We start from the raw sequence: 25,954 nt of genomic DNA on the forward strand, positions 1-25,954 counted from the left end.
TTCAAGAAAATTATTTTAGTTCTATAAAATTATTATTGGTCTAGGTGTAATTTTCCTTGAATATATCACTCTCCAAACTTCTTGAATAGGTAACTTTATGCAACTCACCAACCAACTTTGGGAGTTTTCCACCATTATTTATTCAATTATTACTTTGGACTTATCTCTTTGTTCTGTACTTCTGGTACTTTTGACATTGTTGTAACATTTCTTTTTTTAATTGGGCTGGGGATGTAGCTCAGTGGTAGAGTATATGCTTAGCATGTGTAGGGTCCTGAATTCAATCCCCAATGTGCACACATGCACACAAAAATCACTTAATTGTTTAAGGACATTGAGACCCTTCATTTTGTTTTTTCAGTCTTTTTTTCTGGCCTTTGAGTTGAATAATTTCTGTTGATATATCCTCAAAACTTTCTTGAGTCTAATGTGTTTAGGATAGACTTTAGTTTTACTCCATTTGTGGTTTTAATCCTGAACTTCTTGAATCTGTAGATTTATGTCTTGCACCAAATTTAGGGAGTTTTTAGCCATTATTTACTCAACATTGCATTTTTCTTTCTCCTCCCACTCTGAGTACTCTAATATTGGAGACTTGCTATTATAATCCCACATCTCCTGAGGCCTGGTTTACTTCTCCACAACTCTTTTTCTTTCCACTTGTTTGGTTGGGTCATTTCTACTGATCTACTTTCAGGTTCATGGACTTATCCATGTCTTCTCTCTTTGGCTACTGTTCCTCTAAAATGAGTTTTTTTTGTTTCTATGAATCTATTTTTCAGGTCTAAAATTTCCCTTTTATCTTTTACAGTTTTACTCAGGCTTTCTGTTTTTCTACTTGTTTTGAGAATGTTCATGATTGCTTGATGAACAGATTATAATTGTTTACAAGTGTTTAAACATTCCTGGCACATGCCTGGAACCCCAGTGGCTCAGAGAGGCTGAGGCAGAAGAATTATGACTTCAAGCCAGCCTCGGCAACGGTGAGGCCCTGAGCAATTCAGTGAGACTTGTCTCTAAATAAGATGCAAAATAAGGATGTGGCTCAGTGGTTGAGTGCCCGGAGTTCAATCCCTGGTAAATTCCACCCCCCCCCCCAAAAAAAAGTGTTTAGTAGAAAATTCCAACTCCTGGGTCACCTTTTTACTAGCATTGTTCAGCTGTATTTTCTCCTATGAGCTGAAATTTTCTTGGTTCTTTGCATACTGGATTATTTTGGATTTTATACTGGGCATTTTGACTATTATAAGACCCCAGATGTTTAGATCCTCTGGGGATTATTGGTAGTTTTTAGTTAACAGTTGACCTGGATGGGTTTGGGCTGCGTTTTTAACCAGCCCAATGTCAGTTCAGTTTTCAAGGGCTTTGCAGTGACTTAAAAATCTATTCCACCCATGTGTCTGTCTCCCAGTGACATCCGGGACCTAGACAGCGGTATGTTAACTAACACTCAGATCCTTTGGTATGCTGCATACGGTTAAAGCTAGGCATGTACATTAGAGGTAAGCATGGGAGCTCCTCAGCAATTTCATGAAATCACATTCTCCAGCACCTTCCCTTCCATGATTTCTCTGTGCTTTCTGGTTTCCTGGAACTCTCTGTTTTGATTCTCCAGTCAGAAATCTGGGACTTTAATTAGCCCACTCTGGTACTTCCTCTTCTGTGCCTTCATCTAAGGCCAAATATTATGAGGACTGATGGAAAAAAAAAAAGTGGAAAATAAAAAGAGGAAGCAGCCGATGAACCCCCTGCCAGTTCAAGCAGTACTTCCAATTCTGGTTTCCAGGATCTTTGCTGCTATTTGCCTTTCAAATTTCTCAGAGAGGACTGCGTGAATTATGCCCACTGCATTCAGTGGGATAGACAGGACAAAGATGCTTCCTTCCTTTTTTTCACAACTGAATTTCATCCAGTCTGTATTTTTATTTTAGATATTCTATTTTTCAGTCCTCTTTCTCCTCCTTCTCCTTCCTTCCTCCTCTTCTCCTGCAGTCCTCCTCCTTCTCCTCTTCCTCCTTTTCCTCCTCCTCATCCTCCTCCTCCTTCTCCCCTTCCTCCTTCTCCTCCTCCTCTTCCTTTTCCTTCTCCTTCTAGCTTCTCCTCCTCCTCCTCCTCCTTTTCTTCTTCTTCTCTCCCTCTCTCCTCCCTCTCATTTTCCTTTTCTTGGGTACTGGGGATTGAACTCAAGGGCACTCAACCACTGAGCCCCAGCCCCAGCCCTGTTTTGTGTTTTATTTAGAGACAGGTCTCACTGAGTTACTTAGCACCTTGCTGTTGCTGAGGCTGGCTTTGAGCTAGAGTTCCCTCCTGCCCCAGCCTCCCAAGCCACTGGGATTACAGCCCTGTGCCACCACACCCAGCCCCCACCGCTCATTTTAATATTTGCCATTATTTCCCAAGGGTTCTCACCTTTACCTCATGGAGCTCTTTTGAAATCTTTGTCTAACAGTTCCTCATATGGGTCATCTGGAAGTTGTCACCTCTTGCTTATCTTTTCTCTTGGGAATCGGTGACATTTTTCCAGAATATTGTTATACATTGACTGTTTGGGATTATATTCCTGACGTTGTTAATATTGTTTTTATTAGACTCTGAGTTCTGTTATAAAATTCTTCCATGGGCTTTCTTCTTTAAGTTTTAACTCCCCTCCACAATCTGCCTGATTATGTTTAATTTTAAGAATACTTAGTTTATTTCTTTTTATGTTTTTCAAGTGTCTAATACAGTCAATAAAAGAGAAAAGCTGTGTAGTTGGCAGACTATATTTTGTCAGTGAGTCCGGTTTTGTTGACCATGTTCTTAAACAAAAAAATGCTCTTTAAATGGAAAGATGAACTGCCAGTTTACTAAAGTTCTTTTGGATCTGTGCTTAAATTATTTTCTTTGTTTATTTTAAAAATTTTTTTTTCATTTTTTGGCAGTTCATCCAATGGCTCCCCATAGTGTCCACTTTGAAAACAGAGGTGCCACAACCGTCCTGATGAGCTGGAAGGTGCACGTCCTTGGGAACTACTTGACCCTTCAGTGTCAGGTTGAACTGGAAGGCAATGGGAAAGTGATACAAGTAAGAATCCTGCTTACCCTCCTGTTCTGCATATTTCTCTATGTTCTGAACAGAAGGTGGCTGAATAAAATCACTTCAAACTCTGATTCATCTGTGAGTTCAGTGATGTGGATCATCTGTTTAAAAAGGAACTTGACATTAATTGTAAATTTTTATTGGAGGGAAGGAAACTTTAGGGATTCTGTTTTTCCCCTGAAGAAGAGCTGGTCTTACTCCAAACCAGGACTGACTGTGTTCTGGTTTGGCTCTGCAGTCTGAGCTCACCAACACTTCTGCCTTGTCTCTTTTCCTTTCTTCTCTTTTTTGATCAAGCAGCACAGGGTTGACATGAAGGTGAATGGGGAGCACCTCTTTGGGGAGCTGGTGCCTGACACACAGTACGTGGCCCGCGTACGCTGTGCTAATGCCAAACACTTCTGGAAGTGGAGTGAATGGACGGTTGAAAACTTCACCACCCCTGAAGCTGGTATGTTCAGCTCCCTGGCATCTAACCCATGAAACTAAACCCCAGAGATGGGCTGGCTTCTCTAAGAGCTTTTAGTTGTAAAAGAGGCAAGTATGAAAACAGGATACCATCTTTTAAAATTGGGTCAATGCCTGATGAGAGGGAGATATCGATCTCAAACATGAGACATCAGTATTATTTCTAGTATACATTTTCTTTCTTACCTTTCATTTTTCTAAAATAGTTTCTAAGCCACTGCTGTTGCTGAATGCACATTGGATCCAGGCCTGCGTAAATTAGTATAGATCTTTAAATCAGGACTAGCATCAAGTAAAAGTATTAATGCCACGGAGAGCACTGGTCTCATACTGAACAGCTTCAGTTTGTTTTTGGAAATGTACTCTTGATATTTGGGACCTTAATATTTATTAGTAAGTCATTTGCTCCAGTGGTGGTACTCTGGGAGCCTCTGCATGCTCTAAGTGGCATGCAGAGGCTTTCTCCCCAGATAATTATGTCCCAGAGCTCAAATGGACCTGAAGAGATGAGCTGGCCTGGCCTTGCATCCAGCTCTTTCCAATTTATCACCATAAAGTATTACCTCAGCCCATTTTCCAGATGAGGGAACTTGCACCCATGGATTCAAGAGGCTTACCCAGTTTGCAACATTCGTGAATGGCAGACACAAGAATAACACAGCAGTTCACATCTATCCTGTGCCAGACCCTGCTCTGTGTGCCCACAGTTGTTCTCTTTTAATCCCCACTACATGTGCAAGTGCTATTAATGGGTAAGGACACTGAGGCACAGAGTGGTGAAGTGATCTCACTAGCCCAGCCAGTGAGTGACTGAGCTGTGACTCACACCCGGGCAGTCTGGCTGCAGAGCTCCACCCTGACCAGAACCAGGTTTCCTGTGTCCTCTCTTGGCATCGTGATCACAGCTTTGTGATCATGTCTATTCAAGCCCTGGCTGTTTACAGCCAAGGGAAGGATTACACTATGTGTTTCATCCCATCTTCTTGTTTGTGAGTAGCTTGGCAGAGATGTGCTGCTGCATTCTACAAGAGCCGTTTTAGAGCAGGGCTCTCATTTGGGCACAGTGAGGGCAGCTGGTCAGAATCTACCGATGGAGATGACCATTAGTGAGTTGCGCATCCTTCCCAACCCCTCCAGGGTTCTCGACCACCAAGACTCCAGTAATTCTTCCAAGGAGGCAAACTCTCCGTGAATCCTCCTGCTGTGGGAAGGCCTGTTCCTGACTGGATGGGGTGTATTTCTCAGCTGTGTTTCATTAAGGAATTTTTACTTCAGTGATACTGTTTTGCTTTTGGGGTTTTTATTTGCTGCAAATTGATTCTAACATTATAATTATAATTTTGCACAAAAGGAAAATGACAAAAGGGGAGAGGGTCTTTAGATTATGGTATAATAAACCGGAAAATACTTTGCTTTTGATAATGATAAACTGAGATGAATCTGTGACTCTGAATTCATCCAGAGTGACTCTATGGATATTTGCTTCTGATAGCACTTTGCTTAATCCTGGAAAGCTCAATGTTTGGTGGATTGCAAGCATAAGAAAAAACACAGTGATTACACACAGAGTTAATGACATTGCAGTGGAAACTGTCTTGCATATAAATGTATAGTGCTATCAACCATGTTACAGCACTTTTTGATTTTTGAGTAGTAATTTACAAGCCAGCTAAAGATTGTGCATTGAGCTTGGAGTCCAATATTATAAATATTAGCTGGAGTCCAATATTATATATATTTCCTTTTTCTGTAAGAATGAGATTCCCCTCAAATAACTTTATTCAGAGGTATCAGGCGTTGGTGTGGATTACAAGACTGATTCCTTCTCATGCTAAGTTGAATAAGCAATGATAAAGTCAATACAAAATGAACAACTAGTCAATCAACCAATTAGATGAGGGAGGGATGAGGACAAAAAAAAATATTGGGACATTAAGCAGGCTGTTTTCTGTGTTTCTTCTTAGTTTGTTTTTTTATTCATTCAAACTGTGCACGTAAAACTTTCATTAAGTACCAGGCCCTGATCCTGATACTAGGGTCTTTTTTTTTTTTAATTTTTAAATTTTGCAATGCCTTTATTTAAATTGTTTATTTTTTATGTGGTGCTGAGGATTAAACCCAGTGCCTCACACATGCTAGGCAAGTGCTCTAGGGTCTTAAAGTCAAATGAGCTAAGGCCCCTGGCCCCAAGGATCTCACAGTTTATTGATAGAGAGACAAGGAATCAAAGTATTCCCAAACAGTGTGGCAAGTCACGATAGAGGGACCAGGGCGGCAGGTGCCCTGCATGTCCTTAGGCAGCTGAATGGTGCTGGGGCTGCAGAGGGGAACAAGGAGGCATTTCCAGGCTGTGACTCCTCTGGTGAGGGCCCAGCCAGGTGGAATCAGGAAGGCAAAGAAGAGCTCTGAGCTTCCTGCCTCTAGGGGGCCGTCTGTGAGTGCTCCTCAACTGCAGCCTTTGCAAAAGGCACAAGGAAGTGGCCAGGATCCCTACCTGGAAAGTCAAAAACTGGCAAAATTTACCCAACCCACCTCCTAGAATTGATCTAGAAATGATTGCAGAAATCTTTGGCAGTTTCCAAAAAGCTTTGAGGCTTGATGTTTAAAAAGGCGTCTAGTTTGGTGTCACATTCAAGGCCAGCTGATGTTTTTTTAAAAGTCCCTACTGTGTGCACCTAGTGAGGAGTGAGCAGCGGGGTTGTGGATAATTGGGTAGAGGTCACAGGGACTGAAGAAGTGAGAGGCAGGCCTCAGGAGGGCGGGCGCTCATTATGGACTTAGAAAGCAGTTGGTCTACACACACATTATGACCTGGGAACTTTCCTTTGGTTAATTTCAGCTCCCTCTGAGGCTCCTGATGTCTGGAGAATAGTGAAGTCAGAGAAAGGAAGTCATATTGTGAGCTTATTCTGGAAGGTAAGATGTGCACCTTCAAAAAAGCCAGATTTGCTTGTACTGTGTCCTTCACCGTGAAATTGGTGCAGCCTCCCAACAGGGAGCCATCTCAGTACTGGTCCTAGGGAACTCTGTCCCCAGCCAAGGAATCCCGCTCTTCTTTCACTTCCTGACACTGGTACTAGTACTTTCCTGGCAGCCCATGCTACTGATGGCCCATCTTGATTGCTAGAACCTTCTTCTCTATAAGTTCCACTCAGGCCAACCCCTAACTTTGCAAAGCCCAGGGCAAGGGAACATGTGGAAAACCACACACCATATTTTTAAATTATGAATACTGAAATATTAATATTATCTGTGTTTAAAATTTATAAACAGGCTATAAAACTGTTATGTAAAATAGCATGGTAATGCTGAGAGGGTCGGCCCCGAGCCATGGCCCAGCCTGCCTTTCTTCTCACCTCTAGTTTCCATGTTCTGCAAGGACCTCTGTGTTCACACACATGGACCTGCCAGTCCTACCTCCAGGTGCTGCCCATATCCCAAGCAGAAAGCCACTTTCTTGTCTCAGGTCTAGGGATGCGCACACCCCCAGTCTGTCCTGGGGAGGATGAGCCCAAGGAACAGACCCTGGACCTTGGCCTGGGGCTGTGTTGGCCGATTCTCTGTAACCCGAAGGATCTTTTAGAAGCATGAATGCAGGCTCTGAGTAAGGGGACTGTGAACTGGACAAGGGATGGGACCAGAGCCCAGGCTCCTCTGCACAGGCTGCAGGGTACTACTATTTCTATTTATGGATCTTCTCCTCTCCACTGCTTTCCCACATCTCTCCCGCACCCAAGCTAAAGAATCTTCCTTTTCTCTTGATTGCTGACTTAGGACCTCCTCTCTGGACATATTACGTCTTGAGGATCAGATGCAAATGACTGCCTTCTCTGCTCATGTTATAGATTAGAACGTCTGATTCTAAGTTGGTGAAGACAATATTTTCTCTATTAAGCTGTTGGAATTTGCTGTGTGTGTGTGTGCATATGCATGTGTGTATGTGTGTGTTTTCTTGCACACATATGTGTCAGGCTATTGAGGGACCAGAAGAGAGGAAGAAAAATTATACAAAGTCCTTTCAAAATAAAGTTCATTTTAAAATAATCATCATTTTTTTTTCAGCCACTCTCAAAATTTCATGCCAATGGCAAGATCCTATTCTATAATGTGGTTGTAGAAAATCTAGACAAACCATCCACATCAGAGCTCTACCCCATTCCTGCATCCACCAGAGACGCAAATTTAACCCTTGACCTGTGTTCTTACCAAATCCACATCACAGCCAACAACAGTGTGGGCACTTCCCCAGCATCTGTGATTGTCATCTCTGGAGACTCTGGAAAAAGTGAGTTGTTTTTTGGTTGGTTTCATTTTCATTCCCTAGGAAAATATTGGTGATTTGATTAAGTATCATTGGATAGATTGAGAAGATATGAACTTGGAAAGACAAAACATCTAGTGGCAAGCTCTGTGAGTCATTTCCTTTGGGGCCAGTGTCTTCACATGCTTCAGTGGGGCACAGCCTCACACTAGCAAGTTCTCAGCCAAGGCCAGAGAAGCACATTCAGGAACTTATCCCAGATTTGTTCTAGTAGGTACCACCCCACAGACAGTCTTCCCCCAGAAGTGGGGTCGGCACTTCTGTGCCTTGTGACTTGTGAAATATGAGTTGCATTTATGGTGTTATTAAAAAAATGTGGTCAGTCTTTGTCACCTACCAAAAGCCCAGGAACATCTCAAGAGGTCATAAGGAGAATTAGCATCTTCTTTCCTAAGGCGCCTTGCCAGTTGCATAGAGTAAACGATGATAACTGGCCACTCCCTCAACCTGTGAAAGAGCAAACAAGGTAGAAATGACCTTGCATGCAGAGTCAATAGTGATATGAATCTCCTTCTTGGGACAGCTGCAGAAAAGGTTGGAAATAGTAAGCCATGGTGACGCAGCATGGCTCAATGCACATGGGGGTATAAGGCAATGGGTAGTTGACATCCTAAGGTCATTCATGAGCCTTGTAATAATAACATCCTTCAGTTCTTGCTGTTAAACTCTCCAGGCTGTGCTTATGAGGGTGTGGCAGTTTGTGTTGTACCAAAGATTCAAGTTTGTTGTAAATTTGGGTTAAGTGGACTGGATTACAGCGTGGTGTTGTTTCATTTTTTGACTTTTAAAGAACTATGCAGTATGTGTCAGATAAGAAAAAGAAACTAGTATTGGGCTCCAGAAGAGAAACTCTAGGAGCGTTCAGGGTAACTTTGCTTTGTGAAGAGCTTTGGAGAGGAGATGAATAGTTGCCTTCTGAGCTCATTAAGGCCAGAAGAGAAAAGTGGGCATTGGATGCAGCTGGTGGGAGCTGGTAGATAAAAGACTGTCTCACTTGCAGCCAGTTCAGGGGTCTTCTCTGTCTGGGGGTTCCTACCACAGCTTCCATTCCCATGCCCTGCCTTCAGGCTCTGGGACCCTCCATGTTAGGCTCCAACTAGCCTTCCTTAACTGGCCCATGCTCTTTCGTCACTAGAGTGTGTAAAGTCACGCATGTGCTTTGAGAAAACCCATCAATGTTAATCCAATTCACACCAGGGTGCGAGTGATTAAGAAAAGATTTCCTTTACCTCCTTCTCAAAACGTATTTGCAATTTTCAAGAAACACCTTGCTTAAGAGTTACAGCCCTAAGTTTGGATTCAGCTTCAGTCAGTATGAATAAGCAAAGTGAAAACTGTCAGCCTCGGGGTGAGAGCGATTTGCTTCTTTGGCGGAGAAGGGAAGGAAGCACTTGGGTAGGGTATTTAAAGCCACCTGGGGGAGGGGGTCTTACCTTATACCTATTCGTTCCTTTGGGTGAACTTACCGTTTGGTGGCCCAGAAGTCAATAGCACCATGCCTCCACACCACTGTTCAGTAATCAGGACTGCCCGATGACAGGCAGCAGGCCTAGTGAAATTTGAATTGTACATAGACAAATTCGATTTTAGAGGAAGTCAGTGGAAATAGGTGAAACCTTATGCCTCAAGGTCAAAGTGTGGCCTGCTTGAAATCTGTAGAACTGGTAGTTCCTTGAGGCCACATTACTCTTTCTCCAATTATCAGATGTTGGGAAAACTGACTGGATGTATAAAACATGTGGAGATGGCAGCCTTTGTCAGAAATGGAATGTTGATCCTTGCTTGGCCCAAGTCAGTACCTTATCTACCTGAGGGTTTTTTCTTTTTTATTTCTTTTCTCTTTTTTTCTTTCTTTCTTTTCTTTTTTTTTTTTGTCCTTTCCTCCATTTCTTCCACTAACAGCTCAGAAGCAGGAGTTTGTACAAGGATAGCTAAGATTTTTTTCAGTGGGTGGGGGGATCTGGGGGCAGGGATAAAGCTGCATTGCTTATTCATTCAACAGGTAGTTTTTGAAAACAGATTGAGTACCGGCTATGGGTGTAGGTCAAGGATCAGCAACCATTTTTAATTAATACTGGAATGGAACACAGGGCCTAGCTCGTGTTGACAATTGTTCTACCACTAAGCTACATCCTCAGCTCTCAGCAACTTTTTGTGGCTAAAGGAGAAGATAATAAGTATTTTAGACTTTGAAGGTCATACAGTGTCTGTCATACATTTTATACTCTTCTTTGTTGGTTTATTTGTCTTTAACTGAACCCTTCTTATCTCAAGGGTCATGGTAAAAATTGGCCTCAGAAGCCAGAATCATCCTCTTGGCAATAGTTTGCCAACCCCTGTTCTAGGTGCCAAAGGCTGGTTGGATCTGAGGGGGTCAAGTGTATGTGAGATACAGACGTATTTTCTGGGAAGTGAGAAGCCCCTGTGGACATTAAAGACCTAGGCTCCTACCTGTCATTTATTGTGTTAATCAGTTTTCTGCTACTGTGACAAAATACATGAGATAAGCAACTTATAAGGAGGGAAGTTTTATATTGGCTCACAGAGATTTTACTTTGTGGTCACTTGGCCCATTGTTTCGGGGCTATAGTGAGGCAGCATACCATGGTGGACAGTGTATGGTGGAGCAAAGTTGATCCCTCATGGTGGCCAGGAAGGAGGGAGAGAGAAAGGAGAGAGGAAAGGGCCAGGGTCCTAACAGCTCCTTCAAGGGGGCACCCTCCTAATGACTTAACTTCTTCCAGCTGTGACCCACCTTTTAAAGGTTCATCAGCTCTCAAGAGCAGCATGCTCTGGGGACCAAAAGCTTCAGAACACAGCCCTTTGGGGGATATTTTGGATCCAAATTATAGCAGATACATTTCACATGCATATTTATTTTCTTCTTTACTAACTTTTTAAACACTATAATTAATTAAATCAAAAGCACTGCTGTTTTTCTACACAGAAACCGAAGAGATTGAAGAAGAAAAAATTAACAGCACAGAGGATGGATTCTTCATGTCTTGGAAACCCCTCTCTGGAGATGTCGTAGGCTATGTTGTGGACTGGTGTGAGCATCGTCAGGACCTGTTTTGTAATTTGCAGTGGAAGAAACTGGGTCCTAATACCACAAGTACGCTCATCAGCTCAGGTGAGGAGAACTTCCACATTACCATCCTGTGTATCCACCTCGCAGCGAGTGCACCAGGATTTCTGGTCTACCACACAGATGCTTTGACTCTGCTAGGCTAATAGTTTTGAAATCACAAATCCAGCATGGGTGCTGGGAGTTCAGATTTTACAAGAGTATAATCTAAGCTTTGAGCTTTAAACCTGTTTTTGCAAAGTGTGGAGAGCTAAGGTTTGGATCAATTTTAGATTTGATGACCTGGTTCCTCTACATTAGCCCTCTCAAATGAGTGGAAGAGGGACAGAATGACAGTTGTCTGGACAGCATTTACAAAAGCAGAGAAGTATGTGGATTGGGGAGATGATGAAGATAGAGTTGATTTGGAGTCAATTATCAACTTTCAATATAAGTAAATGGGTTGAGGTGGAACTCTCATCTCCACATTGGATTTATAACTTGACAATTGCTACTTTATCAAAGTCAAAGGAGGAGCCCATTTATGGCTTCTGCAGGAGGGTGGGTGCACCATCTAGTAGGCTAAGGGACAATGTGGAAGTTGTCTGGGTTCCCTGCAAGTTTCAGTGCCGTAGCAGGTCTGGAAGCAGACTGCAGCGGTGCAGGTGTGAGGAGAAAGAAAGAAGTGGAAGCAAGCTTTCTAGGCATTGGGCATTCATGGGAAGAATGAAGGCAATAACTACAAGGAGATTCAAAGTTGAAGGAGAGTTTGAACTGGCTTTATATGTCTGGCTTGATCATCACCCAGTTTTATGCAGATGGATAAGGACATGTTTGAGAGTTGTTACTCAAGAGGACACCGTCCATGTCAATCCCTGCAGGCTTTGTGAGAGACAACACCATGGGGTCAAGGGTTGGCCATGCAGGGGACTCCAAGACTCAACAGAAGGAGGGAAGATGGTGGAGAAAAATGCAGAACTCCTGAGAAGAAAACTATTAGGAGAATACAAATTCATTTTTTATCCTTTTCCTTTTCAGAGTAAAAGAGATTGTCATTCTGTGTTATTGAAAGTTATTGGCTTTTCTTCTCTAGATACTTTTAGACCTGGGGTACGATATAACTTCAGAATTCATGGAATTTCTATGAAAAATATTGCATATTTACTAGAGAATAAAACAGGATACTTCCAGGAACTGGGTAAGTTTAAAGGATTTAATATGCCTTCTGTAAAGATTGGTTCAGAACCATACATAGATTCTTAGCTTTGGATTTAGGAAGTTTTTATCTCCTTAATTATCATGGTTCTATTTGTTCTGGAAATTGGATTTTTTAAATTATTTTTTAATCAAAGAAATGTAAGACATTTTCATTAAAGGTGATTTACAAATTATTTTACAAAATAAGATGAAATCATTGGTGATTTTAACACCCAGAGGCATAAAGCCAGAGTGAGTATTTTATGTATATCCTGGTACCCCTTTGTTTCTACAGATAGACACTTTTAAATACAAATGAGATCTTAATCTGCACAATTTGTAAATTACTTTATTGGGGGTGAGGTACCAGAGATTGAACTCAGGGGCACTCATACACTGAGCCATATCCCCAGCCCTATTTTGAATTCTTATTTAGAGACAGAGTCTCACTGAGTTACTTAGTGCCTCGCTTTTATTGAGGCTGGCTTTGAACTCGCCATTCTCCTGCCTCAACCTCCTGGGCTGCTGGGATTACAGGTATGCACTACTGCACCCAGCTGTAAATTACTTTTTTGAGTCATGTCACTCAACATTATTGAACCGCATCATTTTCATGACTGGAATGTGCCCCACTATATATATGACAATTTAGAAAGACTACAGTAATTTTCACAATAAACTGTAAAAATTCAATTTCAGTATCTTATAGCCCAAGTGCCAAGTCTTAACTCTCTTTCTTCCTTGGCACAGTCTCTTGTGCCCTTTCTGAATTAACATGATTTTGGCAAACCTCATTGGCCCATATCCAAGATAATGGTTTTAATGTGAAGCCCCAGAGGTGAAATACTTACATCTAAGGGTTTGAACTTCACAAATATTTTTTTCATCTTTTTTTATAATTTTTGAGACTTTTCAGACATTTTGTGAAATCACCACTGTCCCCCAGCACAGCAGGAAGTTGCTGTCCCCTGAGAGTGCTTATTCACCTCCTCTGGATCCAAGGTCTCACTCAGGCGGCCTGAAAGCTGCACAGGTGGTCCTCATGAGCATCAGACAGAGTCTCAGGCTCCTTCACTGGGGGTAGATGATCCACAGATCACATCTGGCTCTGAGGCCGCAGGTGTGCCCTCTGCCTGTGTGACCACATGTGTGGCTAAGTGTGCATAGACCCACGAAGGCTTCAGAATAAATGAGCCCAGGTTTTTTTGTTTTTCATTTTCCCTGTGACACTTGGGTAGTTTTTCATTGCCTCAAGCTGGGAGCCAGAGTTCTGCAGATTCCCGCTCTCTTTGAGCATAACCCTGCCTCTTCCTCCCGCTCCTCTTCCCTTCAGTCAGTTCTCTGGTTGGGTCTTCTCTCAAACACTACTTAGAATTCAAGGACAGAATCAAGTCTAAGAAAGAGATTTCATCTTTTTTGTTTTGTTTTGTTTTGTTCTTCTTGTGCAAGTTACTTGGTCTGTCTTCTCTCTTAGTCTTTTTGGGTATTTATTTCTCCATCTCTGAAAGGCAAAGCTTAAACAAGAATATTGCTCAACTCCTCATCCCTCACAAAGTGATATCCATGCATAAATCCTCTAGGGTAACAGGTAGAACTGTATAAGTTTTTACAGCCGCCACTGGCTGTAGTTTCTTTATGCTGAGACTATTTCCAAATCATGACTCCTTTCGTACTCCAACTTCCCTTCCTAGCTCCTTTGGATAGCCCTCAAGTGAACATTACTAACTTGACCTCCCGCTCCTTTGCTATGACTTGGAAGGATTATGCCACCGAGTCCCAGCCTGGTTTTATACAAGGGTACCGTGTCTATCTGAAAGCCAGGAACAGACAGTGCCACCCAGGATTTGAAAAGGAGGTCCTTTCAGGTAACATTTATTTTTATTCATTCTCTTAGACTTTTAAGATCTCATTATTCAAAAGCATTACAAAGGCTACCATCCCTGTGGCCAGCCTGAGTGCCTTTCCTTCAGGATTTAATGATCCAAAGGAGTATTTAGACCAATGAGTGGGCTGAACAAGAGGTTGGGGGCCTGGTCTTCAGCTCTTTAAGGAATTCTGCCACTCAGGAAACTTATTCACCCTTTTTCCTTCGTCAAACATTATTCCAACTTATTTTTAAGTCTTTGCGAGCTTCACTGTCTTGTCTGATTTGTATGCTCTACCTGGGTCACCAGTGAGGCCTGTTTAGTGATTGTTTTGCTTATTGTGCCATCTCTTAAAGATCTCGCACAGGGTGTGACTTTGGTTGATTTAAGAATGTCGACAGTGCAGAGGCAACAGGAGTCTATGTCCATCTCTGTTATGAGATCTCTACCCTGCTCATTAAAAAAAAATTAATTCTTATTTCTTGAAAAAAATTTCTGACAACCACAGATGATTTAATACGTTGCAAATTTGACATTGATGACCCAAGGAAAAAGACATTCATTATGGAAAACCTACAGCCGGAATCCTCCTATGAGTTTTTCGTCACTTCGTACACAGGAGTTGGTGAGGGCCCGAATGGTACTTTCACGGAGGTCACGACGTCAGATGAGCCCTGTGAGTTGTTTTCCAGATCAAAAGTCCCTCCTTGGGAGTTTCTGGGAAATTGCAAGTTACAGCCATGTTACCTTAGACTTCTAAATCAGGAATTTTCAGATTTTCTTCTCCAACCCTTTTTCTCTTCCTCTTTCTTCTTTTTTGTTTCACACCCACCCCCTTCCCCCCCCCACAAATTATTACACAGAATCCCACCCCAAAAATCAGGAAAGAGTTGGAGTTATTCTGACCAATTTTTGCTTGGAATCTTCCTCTTTCCCCTCTCAGTCAACGCTGAGGTCCTTCTCTGAATCAGTCTCAGAATCCATTGAAAATCACAGTATTTTAGTGTTGCTAGCCAGAGAGCCACCGGGAGCAGGCAGATACTGGTAGTTGGGGCAGAAATGCCAGTCTTCCTTCTGGCTGTTTTCCTGGTGGCAAACTGATTGCTTCCTGCTTCGCTAGGCCTCCATGGGCAATTAGACATCAGTGGGGCAGAGGCCAAGCAGGAGCACGTTCACTAGCTCTACATTTGTGTACTTTGGGTTGGGAAAGGGTGAGTTGAAGAGCTGGGCCTCTTCAAGATGCATTTGGCTAGAAGGATGGAGAAAGCAAGAAAGAGGAATGCAAAGAACTGGTTGATAGAAAAACGTATCCTTATGGGCAACCTAGATATCCCATGATCCAGTAGGGAGAGAAGACAGACACTGATAGAGGGAGGGGAGAAAAGAATGAACTTTCAATGAACTCAGAGGAAGTTCATCATTGGAAGGGACCTTGTAAAACAGACAGGCTCAAAAGTTTGGCCAGAAATCACCAACTCCTTGATGCTTGCAAGGTCTCTTTATTGAAAGCCAAACTGAAAGGAACTGCTGACCCCAGAGTGCTGACAGGTGATAAGGGCACACACAGCTGCAGTGGGAAGAAAGTGACTGGGAAATGAATTTTAAATGAACTTCAACATGACGAAAGTGCTCATATAATGTGAATCATTGGCTCAAATCTTAAACTGATTTGAATTCTGAACTTGGGTTTGGAGACAGAAGATTATGCGATGGTCTAGGAGTGAACCGGCAGGAACCACCACCTGCTTCTCTGTGGCTGTGTGTATCCCCGTGACCAGGCATGGCCCTCTAGGATCAGCAGTTCTATCTGACATGACATCCATCCTACAGCCTCGCCTCAGTGAAGTAACCTTGAGTCAAAGTACAAGTGCACTAAGAATATCGTGTAACATTACCTTCAGGCTACCAGGTGCACAGGAAACACAAATATCTCATTATGTGTATGCAGTATATAAAGAAATGCAAAAAAATAAAATAAAATTACACTTGAAATACAAAAAAAAAATCTGGTGCCAAGTATTTTAAGGAAGAGGTATTCTACCTATATTATGCCTCACTAAAAGATTTAGCAAACTAGTAGAGAATTTGGAAGCATTGTTAGGTCCAAGGTTTGCTCTAAACTATATTCATAATTTAACCAAATTTTAAATTAATTATAGTAGTTAAAAGGGCTGACCCAGAGAGCAAGGTGTTCTTAGTGAAAGAGTCAGGAAGAGAGCACCCCCGCTCCCCACCCTGGGGCCAGGTTAATTTGAGACCAGGTGTTGAGGTGCTTGCTTAGGCCTGTTATCTTTCTGGGTCCTTTTCTCCAGAACCCTGTGTTGCCTCATTGCTCTGTCTTGGGCATCTGCCCAGGCCAGCTCTTCTTTCCCAACTGCAACATCACCCACAATACTGCTGCCCTCAAACCAAGCTCCGCTTTTTCCAGGATAGCCTGGTATAGGGATAGAGTGGGAGTACAGAGGAAGTGAATGGATTGAACAGAATCCTAAGTACATGGAATAACTGTTAGATTCCAAACTCCTTGAGCTATTTGAATTATGAGTATTATTTACCAAGAATGGGAACAGGAAGATGGATTTTAGAAAAAAAAAAAAGCACACAGCTAGGCACTATGGCACCATGCCTACAATCCCAGCTACGTGGGAGACTGAGGCAGGAGGATCACAAGTTCAAGGCCAGCCTGGACAACTTAGTGAGCACCTGTCTCAAAATACAATAAAAAAGGATTGTGGATGTACCTCAGTGGTAGAGATCTTGCTTAGTATGTGTGAGGTCCTGGGTCTTATCCCCAGTACAAAAAAAAAAAAAAAAGGAAATGGAAATGGAATGATTCTCCGAGGTTAAGACATTTTCTGCTAATTTTATCTGAGACTAACTAGAAGAGTCGTACATCAGTTTTGGAACTGTATGGAACAGGTCTCGGTGGCAATACCACAACTATTTCTGTTCTGCTCATGGGTTACAGATCAGTTGTGGCCTGGCTGATCTAGGCTGGGCCAAGCTGGACTGCAGCTTCAGTTGGTTTCAAGTTTGTTTCACAGTAGGTCAACTCAGGCTCAGGCTGAATGGGCAGCAGCTGCCTGGGGTGGTTTCAGGAGCACAAGAAGACCAGGCAGACTCACTCTGTCAGCACGTCTTAAGCTTCTACTTCCTCACATCACAATTACCAACATCTCATTGGCCAAGTCAAGGCACATGTCTGAGTCCCCAGTCAAGGGGCAGAAAGGTACTCTCCACCTGCCAGGAAGCTTGGGGAAGAATGGGAAAAGTATAATTCTAACTCTGGGAGCAACTGAAGAAGTGGGAATCATGGTCCACTTTATCAGAGAGGTAATGAGTCTGCATCACAAAGTGTTGACTGATGGCAAAGGGCTCCCTGTGTGGGTTGATTGGTCAGTTACCCCCACCATCAGGTAAAACTCACATTGAAACATGCATAAATGAACATTTGAGGAATAATAAATGTGTAAACTATTCTGGCTCACAAATTTATTTTTATTCTTTTGAGGAGGTAGAAGTTCCCATTACAAATGTCTTTTTTCCTTCTCCAGACCATAAGCTGATCCGCATCATACTGCCCATGATTCTCTTTGTCTCGATCATCATAGTAGCATGCTACTGGAAAAGTGAGTGGTAAGTGTGTGAGGAAGCTTTATCTAGGAAAGTGAGAGAAAGCCTTAGGAGTTTAGTAAGATGGAAATAGCAGGGAATAATATGAGCAGAAGTTCTGAAAAGGAACCAGGCGTGGTAGCACACGCTTGTAATCCCAGAAGATCTGGAGGCTGAGACAGGAGGATCGCAAGTTCAAAGCCATCCTTGGCAGAAGCAGGGTGCTAAGCAATTCAGTGAGGCCCCATCTCTAAATAAAATACAAAAAAAAATTAGAGATGGGGATGTGGCTCAGTGGACAAGTGCCCCTGAGTTCAATTCTCGGTACCTTCCTATCAAAAAAAAAAAAAAAAAAAAACAGTTCTGAAAAGGGAAAGGATGAAGGAGGTGTATGTGAGAATATGTAATTTTTGAAGAGTTTTGCTTTCCAAGCCAATACACGAGGAAAATAATGACCACTTAAAATTAAGAGATTGCAAATGTTTTTATCAATAGCCATATTTATCCCTATGTGCTTGGTGGTGTTCCAAGTGCTTTATATAGATAACCCACTTCATCCTCACAACAGCCCTGTGAGCACTGCTATTACCTCCACTTACCCAACCAGGAGGAGCTAAGCAATTTGCTTAATAAGGGACAGGACAAGGATCAGAACCTAGGAATCTGACTTCAGAGTTCTCGATCATAATGGTTCCACTAAATCGTGAAATTCCATCTCTTTATCACTATTTTTCTAGGGTGAAGGAGAAGTGTTATCCTGACATCCCAGACCCTTACAAGAGCAGCATCCTGTCATTAATAAAATCCAAGGTAAGAACTTGTTGTGGATTGGGGCCATAACAATTACACTTTCCTAGACCTCTTCAGGAAAATATGACAAATTAGAGGCACCTAATAACCATTAAATAGGTGATTGAAGAGGTTGGGAGTGGAGCTCAATGTTAGAGCACTTGCCTAGAATATGTGCAGCCTCTGGTTCCATCCTAGCATTAGAAGAGAGTAGGGACTTAGGAATAATTATTGAGAAAGGGAAAGAAGAAGAAAGATAGAAGTGATTAGAGGTTTGATTTCTTCTGTTGAGGGAAATCCTTGGGTTTTTCAATACCACCTCCAGGTTAATTTGTGACCAGCAAGAGATGTAACAAAATTGAAGCTCAAAGTGCATTTCACATGCTTAATATACTTTGGTACACATCCCCTGACACACATTTATATTTACATATATTTTGCTTCCTTTCTAGGAGAACCCTCACTTAACAATAATGAATGTCAAAGACTGTATTCCAGATGCTATAGAAGTTATAAATAAACCAGAAGGGACCAAGACACAACTCCTGGAGTCTAGGAAGCCAGTCAGAGAAAGTCCATTAATTGAGCCTGTCTACCTTTACCTCCAAGATGAAAAGAAGTCCTCTCACCCTGGCTCTTTCATCTGTTTTGAGAACTTAACCTATAATCAGTCAGCTTCTGACTCTGGTTCCTGTGGCCATGTCCCAGTACCTCCTGAAGACTCGCCACGTCAGCTGGGATTATTGACCTCACCTGATAATTTACTAAAGACACTAGAAAAAAACTACATGAACTCCCTGGGAGAAATACCAGCTGAAGAAACCAGTTTGAATTATGTGTCCCAATTGGCTTCACCCATGACTGGAGACAAGGACAGTCTTCCAACAAATCCACCAGTGCCAGCACACTGTTCAGAGTATAAAATGCAAATAGCAGTGCCCCCCATGCCTTGCCTCCCCTCCCCTTAATGAGAATAGCAGCCACTCCTCAACAACCCTTTGAGGTCAAGGTGAACACTACCATTAACCAGCCCAGACCCAGTCCATACACTACACAAATGCTATAGGGAGCAGAGCTGGAACTATTCCTTAATCATCTGTCCTGGCCCTTAGTCCCAATGAACTGTCATTATTTACAGGCTTATTTTCATAAGACCACTACAGTATGGCTAAAGGCCAGAAGCTCTTTAACTTAGCAGGCTTATTTTTTTTTTTTTTTTTTTTTTTTTTTTTTACGTTTTTACTCCTTTCAGGCATAGTCTAGAAATGGCAGAATCACAGGGACATGCTGACCTTGTTGCTTTTTCTTCCAGGCTCACCTCTCTCACAGTAGACCTGAACTTGACATAGGGATAGGCGTTAACCACTCACTCCACAACCCCCTGCCCCCCGCCAGTATTTTACAGGGTGGCTATGGGCCTAGAAGTTCAGTGTTTAGTGAGAAAACATTTCATTAGTGTTTACCTCCATGTTTAATATCTTAAGGGTAAAGCGAATAGATTGAAGGCTTTGATAAAGGCCACAAAAAGGTTTAGCATTACAGCATAAATTGGGAATGTTAAGTTGCTGTGTTTAATAAAAGACTTTAGAGAAGTTTGAGATCAAATCACCTTTTAGATTTGACTTGAAATTGTAAGAATTTAGTTCACTGACCCAGTGAAATTAACTCTTTTGGGGACATAGACCTAACTTAATAGGTAAGATGTTTGAAGATCTTTACAACTCTTCCTCTGTCAAGTTTACTTAATACAGTGAAGGAATAGGATTAGTAAAGAACCCCTGACAAGGAAATAGTATTCCTGTTCACTAGACATCAGTCTTCTTCCTTAATTTTTGACTACCTCAAAATATAAAAATATCATTGAGTAATTTCACTCACATTATGGCTCCTCCTTTTCTTCTTCATTTTTCCCCCCAATTATTTGTAAATGATCTGTTTCTACTTAGCATCTTTTGGGCTTTATGATAGGTTCTCTGGGTCAAGAGAATTCTGTCTCATTTTAATTCCTATTATGCTAAAATATTAAATAAAAAGGAACTTCAATGTTGGCTATGAAAACATAACTGCAAAAAGTTCTACAAGGAGGAAATCTGGGTTGGCATCAGAGCAACTTTTTCACCTTTGAACCAATACAGTTGGCCCTCCATATCTCTGGGTTCTTCAAACAACCATGGATAGAAAATAGTCAGAAAAAAATTGCATCTATTCTGAACATATTACAGACATTTTCCTTGTCACTATTCCTTAAACAATATAGTTTAACAATTATTTACCTTGCGTTTACATCAAATTAGGCATTAGAGATGACAAAGTCTGTGGGAGGATACGTACAAATTATATGCAAATACTATAACCATTTTATATAAGGAACTTGTCATCCACTATTTGTCATCCCCAGGGATCCAGGAACCAATCCCACCAAGAACACCTCAGGATAAATGTATATGCAAAGCACCTCGTACCTAACAGGGGTTCAATACCTGGTAGTTCTTTTCTCTTTCCCCTGCCTGCCAACCAGCCCCATTTGTCATATTTCTAAACAAGTATAAAGAGGGGTTGCTTTAGTATTGTATTTAGTACTGCTGTCAGGTGGAAATGACTGCCAATGCACGACTCTGCCACTGAATGTCAACACTATAGGAAATATCCACATCTCATGTGGCTTTAAAATATACCTATACCAGTGCTGGGTCTGTAGCTCAGTGGCAGAGTGCTTGCCTAGCATGTGAAGCACTGAGTTCAATTCTTAGCACCATAAAAAAATAAAAATAAATAAATAAATACACACAAACACAAACCTATACCAGCCAGTTCTCTTGTGTTCAAGGGTTCCAACCTTTTCCTTACATATAACAAAGACTTTTGCTGGAAAAGTTGGTTATGTCCTAACAGAACAAAACAGTATTTTGATGAGTCTAACAGTTGTGAGAAGAATTTGGGGCCAGTATTGTCATCACTTACTCTATTTATGCTCCTTTGTTAATTATGCTTTTCATTTGAATCTTGTATACAGATTTGTCAACACTGGTTGAGTTGTAAATGTTACATTTTATTTACATTGTTTAAAACACAATCCATAAACCTTGAAGTTGCTTTTGCTGTTGCAAAAAGCTTTAATTAAAACATTTCATCATTTTTTTTTGTGTTTATATCCATGAAATAAGTCTGGAGGTTAGTATAGTCAATAAGCCACCTCATGAACTTACTAAAAGCATATATTTCTGATTACCACTTCAAACCTCCTAATCTGTCTCTTCAGCAAAAGACCTAGAGTCCATATTTCTCATCATTTCCCAGACATTCAGACTCACACTAAACTTTGACAATCACAGGCCTACGCTGAATGAAGTTTTTCTGAAGTATAGCAACAACCAATAGGAAATGCCTAGAAACATAACTTTGATTATAATACCACTATGACTTATAGTTACATCTGTAAACATTTCTTTTCAATGTTCATAACAACCAAATACATTGGTTTCTAAAAGCTTAGTTTTCAATACTATGTGCCATCTTAGCATTGGCTTAAGAAGTACTATTCAGAAACTTTGAAGTTTATATTTCATGTGTCAGTAGAAGTATCAGGATTAAATAAACACAATAGAGAATTTAAAATATAAACAAGGATAGAATAATGAACCTTATAAAGCATCATTAGCTCCAATAGGCACTGTCCATGGCTGTTCTAGCCTCATCCACACCCCACTTTACCCTCTTACATTATTTTTTAAAATTAATTTATTTGTTCTCATCAGTTATACATGACAGCAGAATACTCTTCAATTCATTATACACAAATGGAGCACAATTTTGGCCAATCCAAAGTTCCTCCACTCATCCCATGCCCTCCCCGTACATTGTGGATTAGCATTCAATTATCAGAGAAAACATTTGGCCTTTGGTTTTTGGGGACTGGCTAAATTCACTTAGCATGATATTCTTCAACTCCATCCATTTACCTGCAAATGCCATGATCTTATATATTGCTGAGTAATATTCCATTGTGTGTATACACCATAGTTTTTTTTATTCATTAGTCTATTGAAGGGCATCTAGGTTGCTTCCAGTTTGGCTATTGTGAATTGTGCTGCTATAAACATTGATGTGGCTGTGTCACTGCTGTTTTTAAGTCCTTTGGGCATAGATGGGATAGCTGGGTCAAACGGTGGTTCCATTCCAAGTTTTTTAAGGAATCTGCATACTACTTTCCAGATTGGATACACCAATTTGCAGTCTCACCAGCAATGTATAAGTGTGCCCTTTTCCCACTTCCTCACCAACACTTATGGTTCCTGTATTCTTGGTAACTGTCACTCTGACTGGAGATGAAATCTTAAGAGTAGTTTTGATTTACATTTCTCAAATTACTAGAGATGTTGAACATCTTTTCATATATTTGTTGATTGATTGTATACCTTCTTCTGAGAAGTGTCTGTTCAGTTCCTTAGTCCATTTATTGATGGGGTGTTTTTTTTTTTTTTTTTTTTTGGTGTTAAGTTTTTTGAGTTCTTTATATATTCTGGAGATTAATGCTCAAAATTTGCTCCCATACTGTAGGTTTTCTCTTCACCTTACTGATTGTTTCTTTTTCTGAGAGGCTTTTTAGTTTGAATCTATCCCATTTATTGATTCTTAATTTTACTTTTTGTGCTTTAGGAGTCTGTTAAGCAAGTCGGGGCCTAATCCAATATTATGAAGATTTGTGCCTGCTTTTTCTTTTATTAGGTGAAGGGTCTCTGGTCTAATTCCTAGGCCCTGGATCCACTTTGAGTTTTGTGCATGGAGAGAGACAGGGGCTTAATTTCCTCTAAACCTAAGGTCAATATCATTTTACATGGAGAAAATTTGAAAACATTCCCTCTAAAAACTGGAACAAGATAGGGATGCCCTCGTTCACCACTTCTTTTTAACACTGACCTTAAAACTCTAGACAGAGCAATTAGACAAAGAAATTAAAGGAAAAATAGAAAAGGAATAGGAAAATAGCTCAAATTATCACTATTTGCTGATGACATGACTCTATACTTAGAGGATCTGAAAAATTCCATTAGAAAACTTCTAGATTTAATAAATGAATTCAGCAAAGTAGCAGGATATAAAATCAATACCCATAAATCAAATGCAAATATCATTGAGGAATCCTCTGAAGAGAAATTAGGAAAAAAAAAAACCCTTGGGAATCAATTTAACAAAAAAGATGAGAGACATCTTCAAGGAAAACTACAAAACACTAAAGAAAGAAACTGAAGAAGATGGAAAGATCTCCCATGCTCTTGGATAGGCAGAATTAATATTGTTAAAATGGACATACTACCAAAAGTGCTATACAGATTCAATGCAATTCCTATTAAAATCCCAAAGTCATATTTATAGAAGTAGAAAAAGCAATCATGAAATTCATTTGGAAAAATAAGAGACCCAGAATAGCCAAAGCAATCCTTAGCAAAAAGAGTGAAGCAGGAGTCATCACAATACCAGACCTTTCACTACGGCTCTGTAGTATAGTTTAAGGTCTGTTCACAGATGCAGAACAATGGTACAGAATAAAAGACAAAGAGACAAACCAACATAAATACAGTTATCTCATACTAGTCAAAGGCACCCAAAACACATACTGGAGAAAAGATAGCCTTTTTAACAAATGGTGCTGGGAAAACTGCAAATCCTTCTTACTGTTTCACCCATAAATGTTTTTGTTTCTCTAAATACAGCTCTCTCTCCTAACATAGCCATAAAACCTTTTTATAAATTTGCAACTATAACCAAATGAGTAGTAATTCACTGAAAGTATCAGGATATTTTGGTTGTAGGCTAGACTGGCATTCATGACCTATAAATGCTGCATCAGCCTGGACAGCAAAAATCAATTGTGTGCAGGGAAACACAATGTACCTGACTGGGAGCAAGGACCTGTTCACACAATAGTCACACACGTGGTGAAATGCTTATATTAATCACAGTCAATCTGATTATACTGTAGAATGTATTTAAGAAAATCAAGTTGAATTAGATTAGGCAACATTGCTTCTAAGGGCTCTGTTGAAAGATACATTGGCTTCATCTCAAGTAATTTAGAAAACATGTTAATAACATCACATATGAAGTAGAACTTTTAAAATATGTAATAAGTATAACAGAAGACAAAATCTTCAGAATTAGCAGTTGAACAGTTACAAAAAAAAGTTGAACTTACAAAAAAAAAAACCTTATATTCAATTTGAAAGTCTAAGCACAGGTTGTTGGCTCAATTCTTTTAAGATAAGTATTTTAAGAAGCAAAGTTTTGAAAGAATTTTTTTTTAACAATACTGAAGTAGTATTTTACTTTTATATACAACTATTTTTTTTTTCAGAGAGAGAGAGAGAGAGAGAGAGAGAGAGAGAGAGAGAGAGAGAGAGAATTTTTAATATTTATTTTTTAGTTATTGGCGGACACAACAACTTTGTTTTTGTATGTGGTGCTGAGGATCGAACCCGGGCCGCACGCATGCCAGGCGCTACCGCTTGAGCCACATCCCCAGCCCTACAACTATTTTTTAAATAAAACTTTTTTCCTTTTTAGCATTTGGAATTGAAGCCAGAACTTTGTACATGCTAAGCATGTGCTCTACTACTGTACTACATTCCCAGCCTCGTGAACCAACATTTAAAATGTTCAGCTGTACTGTGACTATTCCTAAAGATCAGCAGAATGATGACAACATTGATTATTCTTTTAAAAGTGTGTTTTGGGACCAATTACATTTATGATACTCAGTGGAGGGCAAAGGGAAAATAATATGCAGAAACCTGCTTAAAAGCCAAACTACCTGGAATCTGTTTCTTAAAGATATGTTTTACTACACACACACACACACACACAATAAATATATATACAATAAAACTTTAAAAATATGTATATATATATATATACACATATATTTATATTTTATTGGTTCTTTCTAGTTATACATGACAGTAGAGTCCATTTTAATATAACAGCATGGCATATACTTATTCTAATTAGGACCCCAGTCTTGTGGATGTCCATGATGGTGAGCTTCACTGTGGTGTATTAATATATGTACATAGGAAAGTTATGCCAGATTCATTCCACTGTATTTTTCCATATATTAACAACTATAATAGACCTTAACTTTGACACTGAATTTTTGTTCTCCAGAATAATAAGAAGTTAGGCTATTTGATGATTCCAGTTAATGTGTGAGAGGTTTTCATACATACAAGTCAATATGTTCACATTATCATTATTTATATATAACTTCCTCAAAAAATTCAGAGCAGTTTCTAAAAATATTTGTTTCCCAACCCTTTATATTTACTTAAAACATAAAAAATTGCAAAGGTGCTTGTTTAAATTATGAAGGAAGTTTTAAAAAATGTAAACAGTTACTTTTAATTGTTTGGAAGAGACACTCTACCTGTTACCTGTTACACTCTACCAGCCTCCTGCCTGTGGTACAGAAAAGTCACTTTTACTGGGAATTCCATGTTTAAATCAAAGTTGTATGACCACAGATTGTTTTAAATTTTCAAATAAAACAATACAACCTCAAG

The 25,954-nt window shown here is 40.4% G+C and overlaps 1 protein-coding gene across 2 annotated transcripts in view; it reads left to right on the forward strand.

The window, feature by feature from the left end:
* Osmr (oncostatin M receptor) overlaps positions 1–25,953 on the forward strand; it is a 66,933-nt gene extending 40,980 nt beyond the window's left edge. The window contains exons 8-18 of one of the 2 annotated variants that reach the window (XM_040272705.2): positions 2,922–3,064; positions 3,377–3,530; positions 6,387–6,463; positions 7,610–7,832; positions 10,816–11,001; positions 12,029–12,133; positions 13,824–13,997; positions 14,506–14,673; positions 17,552–17,633; positions 18,347–18,419; positions 18,851–25,953. In XM_040272705.2, coding sequence (XP_040128639.2) covers positions 2,922–3,064; positions 3,377–3,530; positions 6,387–6,463; positions 7,610–7,832; positions 10,816–11,001; positions 12,029–12,133; positions 13,824–13,997; positions 14,506–14,673; positions 17,552–17,633; positions 18,347–18,419; positions 18,851–19,366 — 1,901 coding nt within the window. In that variant the 3' untranslated portion in view covers positions 19,367–25,953. The remainder of the gene's footprint in view (positions 1–2,921; positions 3,065–3,376; positions 3,531–6,386; positions 6,464–7,609; positions 7,833–10,815; positions 11,002–12,028; positions 12,134–13,823; positions 13,998–14,505; positions 14,674–17,551; positions 17,634–18,346; positions 18,420–18,850) is intronic. The other variant, XM_005325620.5, reaches the window with a different exon arrangement.
* The last annotated feature ends 1 nt before the right edge of the window (position 25,954 follows it).

Source organism: Ictidomys tridecemlineatus, chromosome 1 (genome assembly GCF_052094955.1).
Source record: "Ictidomys tridecemlineatus isolate mIctTri1 chromosome 1, mIctTri1.hap1, whole genome shotgun sequence".
NCBI lineage: Eukaryota > Metazoa > Chordata > Mammalia > Rodentia > Sciuridae > Ictidomys > Ictidomys tridecemlineatus.